Source organism: Parus major, chromosome 20 (genome assembly GCF_001522545.3).
Source record: "Parus major isolate Abel chromosome 20, Parus_major1.1, whole genome shotgun sequence".
Taxonomy (NCBI): Eukaryota; Metazoa; Chordata; class Aves; order Passeriformes; family Paridae; genus Parus; species Parus major.
Genome location: NC_031788.1, coordinates 6566029 through 6579412, shown reverse-complemented (window position 1 = coordinate 6579412; position 13384 = coordinate 6566029). Strand labels below are relative to the sequence as shown.

Below are 13384 nucleotides of genomic sequence, written 5' to 3'. Positions count from 1 at the left end.
CAAGCACAGCCCTGGTTCTGCTGGCTGCCTCTGCCACAGGAACTCACTGCTGGCCACAAACAGTATCTGCTCAACCCCTCTGTAAGAGGTCACAGCAGCATAAGCCAGCTAAGGGGAGACAAGGCCACTGGGGAGAAGAACAAGCCCAGGGGGTTGTCAGCCAGCCAGAAACATCCCAAAAATCCTCCTGAAGCCCAGGAATGGCCACAGGCCCAACCTGCTCCCAGCAAGTCTCCTCATGAAGCGTGAAAGAGTCCCAACTGCTGCTTTTCCTGTGGGCTACTTGCAGCTCCCACTGGGTTAAACCCTGGCACAAAGGAGGTTTGTGCTTTGAGGGTGACCGTGAGGTGGGTGAAAGATCTGCTCAGAGGATTGGTGGGGGCAGGAGTCACAGGAAGAGAGGACTCATCCTCACCCCCATCCAAATGCAGGGGCTGTGCTGGGGCCAGCCTCAAGGTCTACTCTGTAAAAACCCAGGCTGAGTCACAAAACCCCTCTGGTACAGATCTGCAACAGCCCACTTATCCTGATCTGCTGAGAGGGGTCAGGCTTGCTGCAGCACCCCTTACAGAACAGGGGTGCCCCTGCCCAGGCTCCATCTACCAGGCACATCTCGGGGGGACTTGTGTGATTTGGAGAATGGGGGAAGCACGTTTCTAAAAGTCTGTCAGCACAAAACCCCTCGTTTTCAAATGTCCTTCTAAGTTAAGGAGACAAGAGACAACAAAACACTGTTGTGTGCTCTGTGTCAGAGAATGCACTGGAGCTTAACAAAATGAATGGTATGGTAGTACTTCTTACAAAAGTAAGTCTCTTAAAAGCAATGTTTATAGGTCTCCAGTATTCATCTGGGATTGGGGAAATGACCAGGACTAAAATATCAAGGTTTGTAAAACAAAAAACAAAGAGCAGTAAAAGCCTGAAACCTCTGTGAAATGCAGAAATTACCAGTTACCCACAACTGTTTAATTTACAGGGAAACAAAGTAGGGAAGAAAAATTTTGAGGATGAAAGAAAGAAAGAAATAAACTACTCTGCCCTGACGTGGCACCAGGGTCAGGAAGGAAGGAGTGCCTACATGGATGCAAGGTCATTAGCACCACACTCCAGTCCCACTGTACCAGCAGCATCCCATAACACACAGGAATCAGCTTAGAATCCCTCCTGCTCAGTTTTTTAACATTCCCACAGATTTAGACATTGGTTTATGCTTTTGTAAATCCTCTGTCTTCCAGGGTTTTCTGTTTAACTATCAGCTTTACCTCCTCCTGCTGTGAACTGCAAATTCATCTCTGCTTTGTTTCACCAGCAATCCTGCCCAGTGCTAGGGACAGTACTGGAGGAGGCTGCTGGAATGGGTCTCCAGTGAGGGGTCTGACCCAGGGGGAACAGGGAGCTCCCTTCTTGCTGAGCAAAAAGCAGAGAATCACCCAGTGGTCTGAGCACCTTGCAATCCATTAGCTGGATGTGCAGCACATCAAGCAGTGGTAGAGCATCAAGGCTCCAAGTCACCAAGAGAACAGCACAGGCAGAGCTGAGTTCCAGCAGGCTGCAAGGAGCCAAGAAATGGCTACAGGGATAGCCTCAAGGCTACCAGGCATCTGCACTCCAAGGCCAGCAGGTTTCCAGTCTCCCTGTTCACGTGTCTGATGTGGCACTGTGCACCTCCAGACAAGGGCTCACACCATGGAGCCACTGGCGCTGTGGCCCAAAGGCAGCCAGAAATGCCACGGAGCTGGGAGGATGAAATTCCTCCCCCTCGCCCTTTGCATGACATTACAGGTGCAGCAGGAGCTGGCAAAACTGTTCAGGAGACATTTATCATTCCTTCCTCTCAGAAACTAGCAATTATTCCAATGATTAGCATTGTTAGGATTTATTATAAAGACATAACCACCATTTCAGATCGTTGCCATTCTCCAGCTCTCATGGATAGGCACAATTAGCACCCAGCTTCCCTTGTCCATCTGTCGCTTCAGGTTCTGTAATTACCTGCACTCTCCTGCCTTCAGCCCCATGGATAAGGGAGCAGGAGATTACCCTGTGATGGGGCCCAGGGTGTGCTCTGACCCCCTCATTCATCCGGGCTCTGCTCAGAGGAAGCCACTCAGCAAGGAATCCCACCAGAGGCAGAGGGAATGCAGGAAAGGGAGGCAAGAACGTGTCTGTGGGCACCCATCCCAGCAAGGATGGCACCCTCCCATGTGGGCAGCAGGGCCAGCCCTGCACAAACACCCAGGGCTCAGGGAGCAGCCCCAGCAGCTCATGCTGACAGGCCTCTCCTGCCACTCCACTGTGAATACAAAACTGCTATTTCTGGGCAAGCACTATCTCATTGAAATTTAAGCAATTCTGTTAATTAACGGGGTCTGAAGCATTTTATAATGAAAATGATTCATGTCAGCACAATAGTGATGAATTGGGATGAGAGGAAAAAAGCTCATGCATTCACCAAGGCTGTAATGACTTAACTGAGCTGCTCGTAATGATATAGCTCATAATACGCCATGCAAGATGGGAGGAAAGTGCTCAGGCACTTCCCAGAACACCTCCAAGGTCACTTGTCCCAACAGGGAGCAAGTCCAGGCTGTTTGGCACATGCAGAGTAGGACAAATGTCCCCAGCCAGCTCCTGTTCTTCCAGCAGCACAAGGCAGACAAAATCTCTACCTGTGGCAGGGGTGGAGACTGATCAGAAACTCCCTCTCATGGTGTTGTGTGTCCAGTCCATCCTGCAAAGCTGGGGATCTGCTGCAGACAGACTGACAGACCTCCAGGAGCCCCATCAGGATTGTCACTGGCACGCTGTTCCCAAAATGTATGGGCCACATCAGGCCACCAGCCCAAGAGTAAGGCTGCTTTTGTCTTCCAGGCCGAGGTACCACTCACCATTTGCGAATGGCCGTGGCCAATGAGGGTCTCCACACATGCTCCACATCCATGTGGCACTACGAGCACTGCCTTAAACATCCACCAGCTGCAAACCTACATGGACCCATCTTTCAGAGCCAAGATAGTCTCTGCTCCCAAAACCTGACCCCCAGGGACTCTGCAAAGAAGCTGCAAGGGATGGAGACAGACCTTCCTCAAGGCTGTACAGAGAGCACAGAAAAGTCATTGCTATCATCTCCCAAGATTCACCTTCTTTCCAGCTGGAAAAACTGACAAACTTCGTCTTTCCCAGACACTGCTAACAAAGCAAGAACAACCTCGAGCTCAGACTTGTCTCCCCCGCTCTTGTCAGTATCTGTTATAGCTGAATAATGTGGACACATGGTGGCATACCCTCTGGTACAAGGCACATGTGGCTTTCCAGCATGATCCAGATTAATCAGTATAATTACCAGGCAAGGGGACACTAACAGCATCACATAAATACCACTGAATCTGCTCCAAAGGCAGACTCTCTTTGGGTGATAAAAAAGCAGGACAAAGCACTCAGCAGGTAGCTGCCTTCCAGGAATCCCATCATTATGGGCTTTGCTCTGCTGGGTCAGATGTCCACCTCCTCAGAGACTGTCTGGACAAGGCACCTTCCAGCTGAGGGTAGGAGGAGCAATAAGCCAGAAAGTCATGAAGTAACAAGCAGGGACCTATCCTAAAGAGGTTCCTGATCCATCTAGAGCTCAAAGCAGGCATCTTCAAAGGCAGATTAGATTACCCTCAGCCATAAAGAGTCAAGTTTTTAGTATCTCCAGGGATGGAAGTGTCACCACCATGGTGACAAGCCCTGTCTTCCTGCCATTTGGGTCTTTTTACTGTGCATGCCTGAGAAGAAACTGGGTCTGTCTCCTCTATCCCTCTCCTATTTAGCTGGATAAAACAGATTAATTTCTGCCAGCAGCCTGGTCAGTTAGATCAAACCCATCTCTGCCTCAGGCCAGGAATAGCAAGGCACCTGCCAAACAGACTGCAGATTCCTCACCTGTGCCCTCACCTGCCTGCAGGGACACAGAAATACCAGTATATCTGCCAAGACACGAGTCCTGCTGGAAGCACACATCCTGGAGGAGGTCAGGCCTTGCAGAAGAGGTCTTGGCCCCAAGAACCAGCACTTCAGTCACCCTCCAGCCCCACATCCTGTACTTCAGCTCAGCACAATTTGAGAGGCAGAAGCTAAAGGTGCTCTGAGTGAAGAATGAGGCACAAAGGGTCAGGAGGTTCATGGAGCACCTAACAAGGGCTTGTTCCAGGCTGCAATCAGCCTTGCCCGTGCCAGAGACATGTGCAGAGAGCACACTCACCCTGGCTTTGTCCCTTCTTTTAGCAGCTGAGTCCCTCATCACTTAACATTAATTCCCTTGGCACTTTAGTAGATACACTCTAATTTCCTCAAGATGACCAAACATACAATTTGGTCCCAAATCAGCTGAAGTTCCTGTACCAGTCTCAGAAAAGAGCTGTTAATGCTCAATCTCGCTAACAAGAGGAATCCCCTTACAGAAATGTGGCTTCTCTGCAGACTCTTGTGCCTTAGCCTCTCTTGTGCCTGTGGACAGCTCTGGTGGGTAAGAGACAGGGATGGGTAACAGACCTGCACAACCCCCTGGGCACACAGGAACACACACATTCTGATACATCTGTGTTTCCAGGCACCAAGGAGCATTTTTAACAAACTGGCAAGAACAGCAGAGAAACGTGTTCTGCCTCCCACCACCACATCACACAGATCAACAGCTCATCAGCCCAGCTCAGTGAGCAGCAGGCTCCCAGACACAGCTCCTCTCCCAGTCCAGCCTTGCTGCCCCAGGACCAGGGCTGTGGTCTGTCTCCAAACACAGCAAGGCTGGCAGGCAGGGATGAAACAATTAAGGACTGCACACAAATAACCATCAGCTTCATCCCAGCAGGCTGGTATCTCCATTCTCCTTGGCATAAAAAGCTCCAAGTTCTTACCAGCTCAGTCTTTAAATCAGGACACAGGCTCTAGAACTCAGGAGCTGGTTTAAGTCATCACAAATGCCAGACTGCATTTCAAATACCTTCTGAGTTCTTCTGCCTTTTCTCTGCATTCAGCAGAGTGACAGTTTTGAAGAAGAGCTTCTTCCTCACGGTAAAAAGCCAGGTTCCCATGCACAGCCCCAAACTGACAAGCTAGCTTTTAAGGAAAGCATCAAACATCACAAAACCTGTGGTGTTACATGCTCTGGTTGCTCTATAGCACTCAATATCCCTGAAAAGGGATGAACAAGACTGCTGGAAACAGGGGCACCAGGTTGTGGGGGTGTTTCAGGTTCCCTCCCAAGGAAGGCTGTGTGTAAGGGATCACAGGCAGCAGTGAGTCTCCAGCCACACTGCCCAGGGATAAGAAAGGGCACTGCAAAGGACACGGGAACAGACATGAGCAGGCAATCACAGCTGCCTGCCAAAAGAGAGATTTGCCCCTATAAAGGTGAATAATCTGCAGTGGTACAGAGAACGCAGGGTGATCTAAAGCAGCATGAAAACACAGCATGAGGATTGAAATGCAGAGATTTCTCCTCTCATGTAAATGCACTGAGAGTGCCCACACTCAGGTGCACATCTCCATATTGGAAAAGCATAAGCTTGAAAGATTTTAGTGAGGATGAGATTCCTGGAGCTGGAACAGGAGCTGCCACTACACCTCCCACCCTGTGTAACTCTGGGCAGAGCTGGGCTCGTGGCCCAGCAGCAGCAAGAGGGATTCTACTGTCAGATTAGTGCTCTCACCTAGAGCCAACACCCACCACAGCAGCAGAAGAGGCTGTTTCCCACTGGAAGCAGCAGGGCAGAGCTGTGTGCTGGTCACCACGAGAGCACAGCCACGAGAGCACAGCCTCCTACTGCTGCTCACCTGCTGCAAGGAGCAAAGATTGGCTGCACCCTGTCTGAGTGAGGAAGGCAGCACAAAGCTTACAAAGCTTAATGCCTGCAGGCTCTTGCAACAAGCCACAGGGATATTCTTACAGTTGGCAAGAAAACCTTGCCTCAAAAGCTTACGCATACAAAGCTCCCAACTCACGTGAAAAAAGCCAGCCTAGACCTTCAGCACACACAGGTGAAGTTCTTGAACCTGATTTGGTGTACACAACACAAGTTTCAGTCTGTGAAACTAATCTCAAAGCATGAGAGTGGCTGGTGTATACGGAAGAAAGAAAAGCTCATGTGTATCAGCTGTGCTTTCTCTTCACCATCATTCAATTCTGGAATCTTCCTACAGCAAAAATGCCATCCTGCAGCTCCCAGTATTCCAGTGGAGCCATTTAGATGCTTGTCTCCCTCCAAAAAGACCCGAAATGCTGCAGGCATTCAGGGCTTACTGAGTGGCAGGACTTGGCACAGCACAGCATCCAGACAGTTTGGGTCTGCCTGTGAAAGGTCTATTGAATAGGAAATCCCAGCTGAACACTACAGCTGGTAACATCCAAGAACAGGAGACAAAGTCAGCTGCACATGGTCCATGTTCAGTACTCAAGCATGGAAACCACTTTTGTACATGCCACACCTGTGCTATGAAGGAGGGTGTGAAAAGAGCACAAGGCAAGGAGGGAAGAAAGAACCTGTGCTGGAAGGAGTTGGGGGCTGAGGCTGTGTGCAAGGCAGCACATGCACGCATGGACTTGCAAGAAATGGCAGAGAAAGAGGTCAAAACCAAAAAGGGAAATCAAATTGTTCTTCATTATCATATATTATAAGAAATGTAACATGCCAGGTTTTTATGGTTCTTTTTATGGCCATTAATAACAATGGTGGCTCTGAGAGCTACGCTGCTGCTATGGATAATTAAATCTTATGCTCAGGGCAGAAGCGGGGCCACCCCAGGCTATCAGACCTGGATTCCCCTGTGCAGCATAAAGACTTATTCTAACAAAATAAGAGTGGGAGCAGGTTGGGGTGTGCTTGGATGGATATGATGACACCCTGTGCCCCCGCAGCACTGCTGCATCCACACGGGCCAGCGCTGACAGAGGGGCACAGGACAGGCTGCAGCCACAACTTGAGTGACTGATGGGCAGAGCTGCAGCCCTGCAGTTCCTGCAGTGCTGGTGAGGCAGCTGCCACAGGCCATTTGCAGCTCAGACACCACCAGTCAGCCCCAACACCTGTGTTAGCAGCCAGATATCCTGGGAACAGACGTGCTCAAGAGGGGCCGGAGTCTTCTGCAGACTGTCAGCGATTTTGCCTTTATGAAACACAAGCAAGTAAAACAGTAAATCAACCCCCCAGTGTAGGAAACAGCCAGCTTGAGAATTAAGATACAAAAAGTCAAGGAATCAAGAAGCTTGGATTCCCAGAGTGACATTAATTTTCACCACAGTCCCACAGGGCACATTTTAGTTTATGCCTTAATACAGAACATTAATGTGGCAGGAAGCTGAGCCTCTGCACGTCCTGGCTTGTGCAGTTTGCTCCCAGTGGTCCCTCTCCATTCTAGCAGCCAGACTTCCACTCGCACAAAGCTGTCTCAGATTAACAGGATCTCATGTGCACCTGAATTTTCAGTGTTTAGCCTATTATTGCTACACACACATTATAAAACAAAGCAAATCTGGGAGAGAAGAGAGCCCAGGTGCAACAGCTCCTGAGCAAGGGGTGGGTACAGCCCCAATCTGCTGCTTGTGCCCTCCCCCCACTGCACCAGCCCCAGTCCAGAAAAAGGCATTTCCCACCACATGCCACAGTGCTGATGTCAGGTGTGTGTAGGAGCTCCCAAACTCCAAATCTGAGTGTTTCTCCAGCAGCAGCCAGGCTGGTGGCAGAGCCAGGGCTGGGACCACCTTCCCCATGTGTACCAGAGCATTGCCAGAACGTGCAGGGTTTCTTGCAGATGCAGAGGCTCAGGCACACAGACCTTCTTTTACACTCTCCTTACACCATCATCTTCAAACAAATTTAACTCTGACTTACACAAAAACAGCCTTAGAAAATATCTATCAGCACAGACACAGATCAGCCTGACAGAGACTTGGTACTTCAGCCCAGGGGCTGATCTCAGTCCATGCCACTGCAGTTCAGCAATAGGGTGGGGAAGACTTTGCTGTCCAGTTTTCCAACACAAGCTGCAGCTTCTCAGCCTGCTTGTCATTTGACAAATTTTCATTAAACTATGGGCACTTTACTGCATGCTTTGTGCCTTAAATATCACTTATTAGCATTTGAGTGTCTTCCCTCCTTAGCAAGCTTGTGAGGCTCCCATTAAGGGTAATGAGAGTCAAACTCCTGGGAGGCAAGGAGAATATATACCCCAACATCTCCTGGTTATGGTCTACTCTAACCAGTATGTCAGAGCATCATCTGCCACGGATTTATTACAGAGGCATTTTACAACAGGCTCTATTATAAGTTATTAAGGAATGGAGCAGCTTCTACTGTTCTTTCATTAAATATTAATAGAACATTTATAAACCTATCCTTAATTTAAAGTGTTACCTTTAATCAAAGCCCTGGTGATAATGATGCAGCCTTTGGGAAGGCCCCTTTGGTAGTATTTAAACCTTCTACACTGAAGTTTTATGTGCCTGTGGGGGCATTCCAGCTCCAGGCAGAGAGGAGCTCTGGCCAGAGCAGGTGCAGACCAGGCACTCTGGGCTGGCAGCTGCAGATGCTGCCTGCAGGCAGGGCATGGAGCTGGGCAGCCTGAACAAGGCTCCTGAGCTTCCTCTCCAACACCCCTGCCAGGAGTATCCAGCACCAGTGGCCAGCAGGGAGGCACAGATCTGCTGGCTCACACTCGTGCCCAGGACACACAGCCACTGTTGGGTCTCCTGGCCCAGCCCAGCTGGGTGCTGCTCACCTGTTTTGCTGTCCACAGTGAAGTGCTGCTCCCCCTCCAGCACACTGTAGACTACCCGGGCACTGCTCCCGTAGGTGGGGTCGTCCGCATCGGAGGCCATCACCTGCATCACAGAGGTGCCTGCAGCAGGGACAAGGAGGAAAACAGAAAGTCAGGAGTTTAGAAGAGCAACACAGACCTCAGTGCAGGGCCCAACACTGGTTGCTTGCAAGTGATGAGGGAAAAAGAGAACAGCTGGGTGCAAATGCAGCACCACCTCCCCACCAAAAGCCTGAAAGCCAGGACTGCAGACACTGCTGCAAATGCCTCTGGTGTGCTGCACAGTGGCAGCAGGGACAGGATCCTGGGCCATCCTGGAGCAGGACCTACGCTCCAGGAGATCACTGTCTGAACAGCTGGGAGCTTTTCTCCCAGTAGCCTTCAACTGGACCATCTGGGAAGGAGCTGGGGATGTCATACTCACACCTGCCCTTCCTGTCAGCACACAGTGACATGGTCACCTCCAGACCACAGAGTGACCACCCAGCTGGGGCCTGATCCACTCTGCAGCAAGCAGAACTGCACAGGGACAACAGCCCGAGGAGAGGAAAGGCTTTCACTTGCCCAGAGCCAGACATAGCACCAGGTACTCATGCTCTACACGTAGCAGGGCAGGAGGACTATAAATTGGATGAAAGTCCATCAAATGTCTGCAATTAAGTTATTGATTTTCAAGGCTGCCTCATTAAACTGGGTACTTCACTCCAACTGTCCCTGTGATGGCTTTAATTTGACATCATGTTCAATTTAACAAAAGTAGGACGCAGGACATGAGGGTGGGGGCAGGAGCAAAGGGGCTGAGATCTACAGAGACAACAGAAGGGAGGGAGGAAGGAAGGAAGGAAGGGAAGCCTACCCCTACCTACGGACACCTTGAGAAAGGAGGTGGTGTGACCAAAGCACTGTGAGGACAGGCTACCCTGTTTCATGTCCAGCACCACACTCGGTGCATCCCTGCCCAGAGGTCAAGCACTGACACCAGGCAGTCAGAAGCAGCCCCTGTTCCTATGTCACAGCAGGCAGATATGGAGCTGAAACCATCCAGAAGGGGATGAGCAGCTTCAGTCCCTGGTGCCTTCCTCCTCCTTTGTCAGGAGACCACAAGCCCAGAGCCTGCAGGCAAGCCAGGGATTTCCTGCACCAGCCCTGCCTGGACTCAGGCACGAGATGAGGCAGCATAGAGAGCAGTGCTGCTGTGAGCAGCTGGGATGCACACATTCCCCCCAGTCCAGTTCACTCTGATCTCCTGGAAAGGGTGTTCACGGAGGGAAACGAGCAGTTACCATGGTTGCTTTTCATTCTCCCTAGCAGCCTTCTCAGAGCTGCAGCTCTGCTGATAACAGGAGAATCCCCCTCATCGGTCTTCAGCAACAAGCTAGTTTGAGTCAACTTATTTATGCTTTGCTGTCTCCAGTGAAGTTATGGTGCATCCCTGCCAGGCACGTCCAGATTTTACACCACGGCAACACTGGCTCTCTGCCTTGCAAACAACTGTTTAAGAAATACTATTGCTGCATTTCCTCCTCCTCTCCCTGCCATAACACAACTCCTTCAAGCAGGTATGAGCCAAGGCAGATCACCCCCACACCAGCACTGAACATTCCCTCGGGCATCCTGGCACATTCCCTTGGGAAGTTTTTGATCAGAAAGCAAAAAAAGGGACCAGAGAAGGGAAATGACACGAGGGTCTCCGAGCATCCTTCTCCCAGCTTCAGTAGAGAAGCCTGCTAGGGATGCTGGAGGTGCCAAAGTCTGAGAATCACAGAAAGCAGTACCTGCCCCTGGGAACAAGAGAGAACTCCCTCTGCACAGCCTGGCAGCAATCAGCTGAGAGCCTGGTGTCCACAGCAGCACCCACTCTGCACCTGCAGCACAGGCAGAGCCTGCTGACTTCGCACAGACATCCCACGCTCCAGAAACCACTTGTTCCTGCTGAGGAGATTCAAAACTCACCCACAGGTACCCAAGCCCATCAGTTATTTCCCTGGCCTTGCCCTGTATACCCTGTGTCAGGACTGCACATTTGCACACAGAGCAGGTGCCCCGAGGAGCACACCACAGCCTGCTGTTCCTGCCATCTTTGAGCAGTCATCCCAACCCAGGGATCATTAGAGGCAGGATGGCCACTAAATGTTTGCACCAGACTGCATCTCATGCTGCTTCCCCCAAGATGCATTCACTCCATTGCATAACTGACCTCCTAATCCATTCCTGTCAGACACAGCTGTACTCCCTGTGTTCCAGTATTTACCTGAATGCTGCAAAACTGCAGAGTCTGAAGAGGAGGCAGGACCTGTGCCCACCCAGAGCACGGTTTGTGTCACCATTCTAAGACATGCCTTGGACAGGTGAAGTGGGCTGCTGCTCTCAGGTTTCCTGTCCCAGCAATGAGAGCTCCTGGCCCACAGCTGCTGGGCACTCCCAAGAACTGGGCAACAGGGCAGCAGATCCACCTCCAGATCCCAGGGGTGAGCTCCATGTTTGGGACCAGAGTTTTCTGCCCTAAGGCAAGGGAAACCAAGGAGCACGAGGAGCATTGCAGCAAGACACCTTCACTCAGAGGCAGAGATGGGGCACAGTGCCCTTGGGCTGCAATGCCAGAGGTGATGAAGGCTTGGCCCTTCCCCACCTACCCTCACAGCATCTCATTAACAAAAGAGCAACATCAGCCAGGTAGGGAACACTGACCCCACTTTGTGCCTTGACTTCTTGTCTGTGAAGGTGCACTGCAGCCTGCTCAAGGTCACCTAAAGGGTATCAGGAATTCACTAGTTCAACTTTCCAGCATCCTCCCCTAACCTTCACTTATCCCTTTCCCGCCCCTCCCTCCCACTCTCTTTCCACGTGAAGAGCAATGGTATTCAATTTCAGGTTAACCTGGTCCCCTCCTTCCTGCAGACAAGTTTTCCCTGGCTCCCACCCTGCTCCAATATTAGTCCCTGCTCTCCAAGCACAGCACTGCCCACAGCAAGTACAGCATGTACAGCTTTTATTTAGTTTTCTGGCACATGCCTTAGCCATAAAAGATACACTAAATAAAATCTAAACATCCATCATGTACTCTATCACCCGCCTCCCATAACCAAGAAGCCCGAGCCCGTATCCAGAGAGATAATTAGACATGTAAAATAAGATAAGACCTTGGTCCCACCCCCGACAAGCTCACTCCACAGATCAGAGGAAACCAACAATTTTACATAAAAATTAACAGGTCAGAATCCATCTCTTATCCTCCCTCTGCAAAGGTGAGATCTGGCACAGCAGATCAAACAAAACCTGATTTGATTCTCCTTTTCCAGAAGAAAGGGGGAGCAAGACCCTCACTTCCAGAGCAATACTTCCCTCAGCCTAGCTGTTTCTGGCTGCCCGCCAGCCTCTGTCCCCATGGGCCCTGCTTGGGCTGTCCCCATTCCACACCCTGAGCCATCCTGGAGACCTGCCAGGGACAGCAGCCAGCCCTGAGCTCTGCCAGCAGCATCCCCTCTGTGCTGTCAGCAGGGTGAGCAGGGCAGCGAGGGGCAGCACCCCGAGCGGTGCCCGCCATGCCCCGGGAGCTGCGGGGTGCCGGAGCCGTGTCTCCTCAGGGCCCCTGCCCATGAGCACAGAGCTCAGCCCCCACTGCCACCCTGCCGTGCTGAGTGTCCCCAGGGCTGCCAGGGCACAGCAGCTCAGCTCATGGATGGGATGGCACGGATGGGGCTCCCAGGCCACATTTGGAATACCAGAGCAGGCCTGTCCTGGCACCCATGACCGCCTTCCCACAGGCCCCAGAGCCTCTGGGGCCAGTCCCAGCGACCCTGCATGAGGAAGACTGATAGCTCCAGACCACTTGCTATGCCACTCACTCCAAACACGTTTAGCTAAAAGAAATGTTGACAGGCAAACTCCAAATAGATCCACGAGCAGAGAAGCCCTGCCCTGAATCCACAAGCAAGTGACTGGGCCCTGTCCATTCCCCAGGGACAGAAGTACAGCCAGGCTCTGGGCAGGCAAAGAGCCACATGAGCAGCAGGAAAAACCAACACTTGCTAAATCTGACTGTCCCTCCTCATGGCAGCAGTCACCCTTCTGTGGTGGAACTGGTGAGACCAGCTCTGGGGCTCAGTTGCCATCTTCAGCTCAGGCAGAGACCAGGGACATTTTCTGGCCATGCTGAGACCCCTTTCTGTGTGGATCTGGCCAGCTCCAGGACAGCACTTGGGCACTTTAGCCCTGCAAAACATCAGGGACCCTGCAATGAGTGCTGTGTCATTCAAAGCCACATTCCCTGGCCTGATGCCAGTGTGCAGCACTCCCATCCCAGGTGCCTGGGTGCCACGGGGCAGGAGGCAGGTGGGATTTTATAAACAATGCAATTTACAGCTTTTGTCTGGCCCCAAACACCCGCAGAGGCTGATGTACCTCAGACACATTCAGGCAGGACTTCAGGGAAAAAAATGAACTACAGGAGCTTAAAAAATTACTGGAGCAGAAGTGAGTTTCTTGCAATCTTGTGAACATTCTGACTTGGTAGAAAGCCAGGCCCAGAGGAGATTCACTGCACAGCCCTCTCACAAGGGGGTCCTCGCAGGACAAGCACAAGGACAGTGCC

General features: G+C 51.3%; 1 protein-coding gene across 2 annotated transcripts in view; it reads right to left on the bottom strand.

Moving 5' to 3' along the window:
* The window catches only part of CDH22 (cadherin 22), a 58269-nt gene that overhangs the window by 29207 nt on the left and 15678 nt on the right, over window positions 1-13384 (bottom strand). For both annotated transcript variants that reach the window (XM_015647708.2, XM_015647707.1), the window contains one exon: window positions 8755-8874. In XM_015647708.2, coding sequence (XP_015503194.1) covers window positions 8755-8874 — 120 coding nt within the window. The remainder of the gene's footprint in view (window positions 1-8754; window positions 8875-13384) is intronic.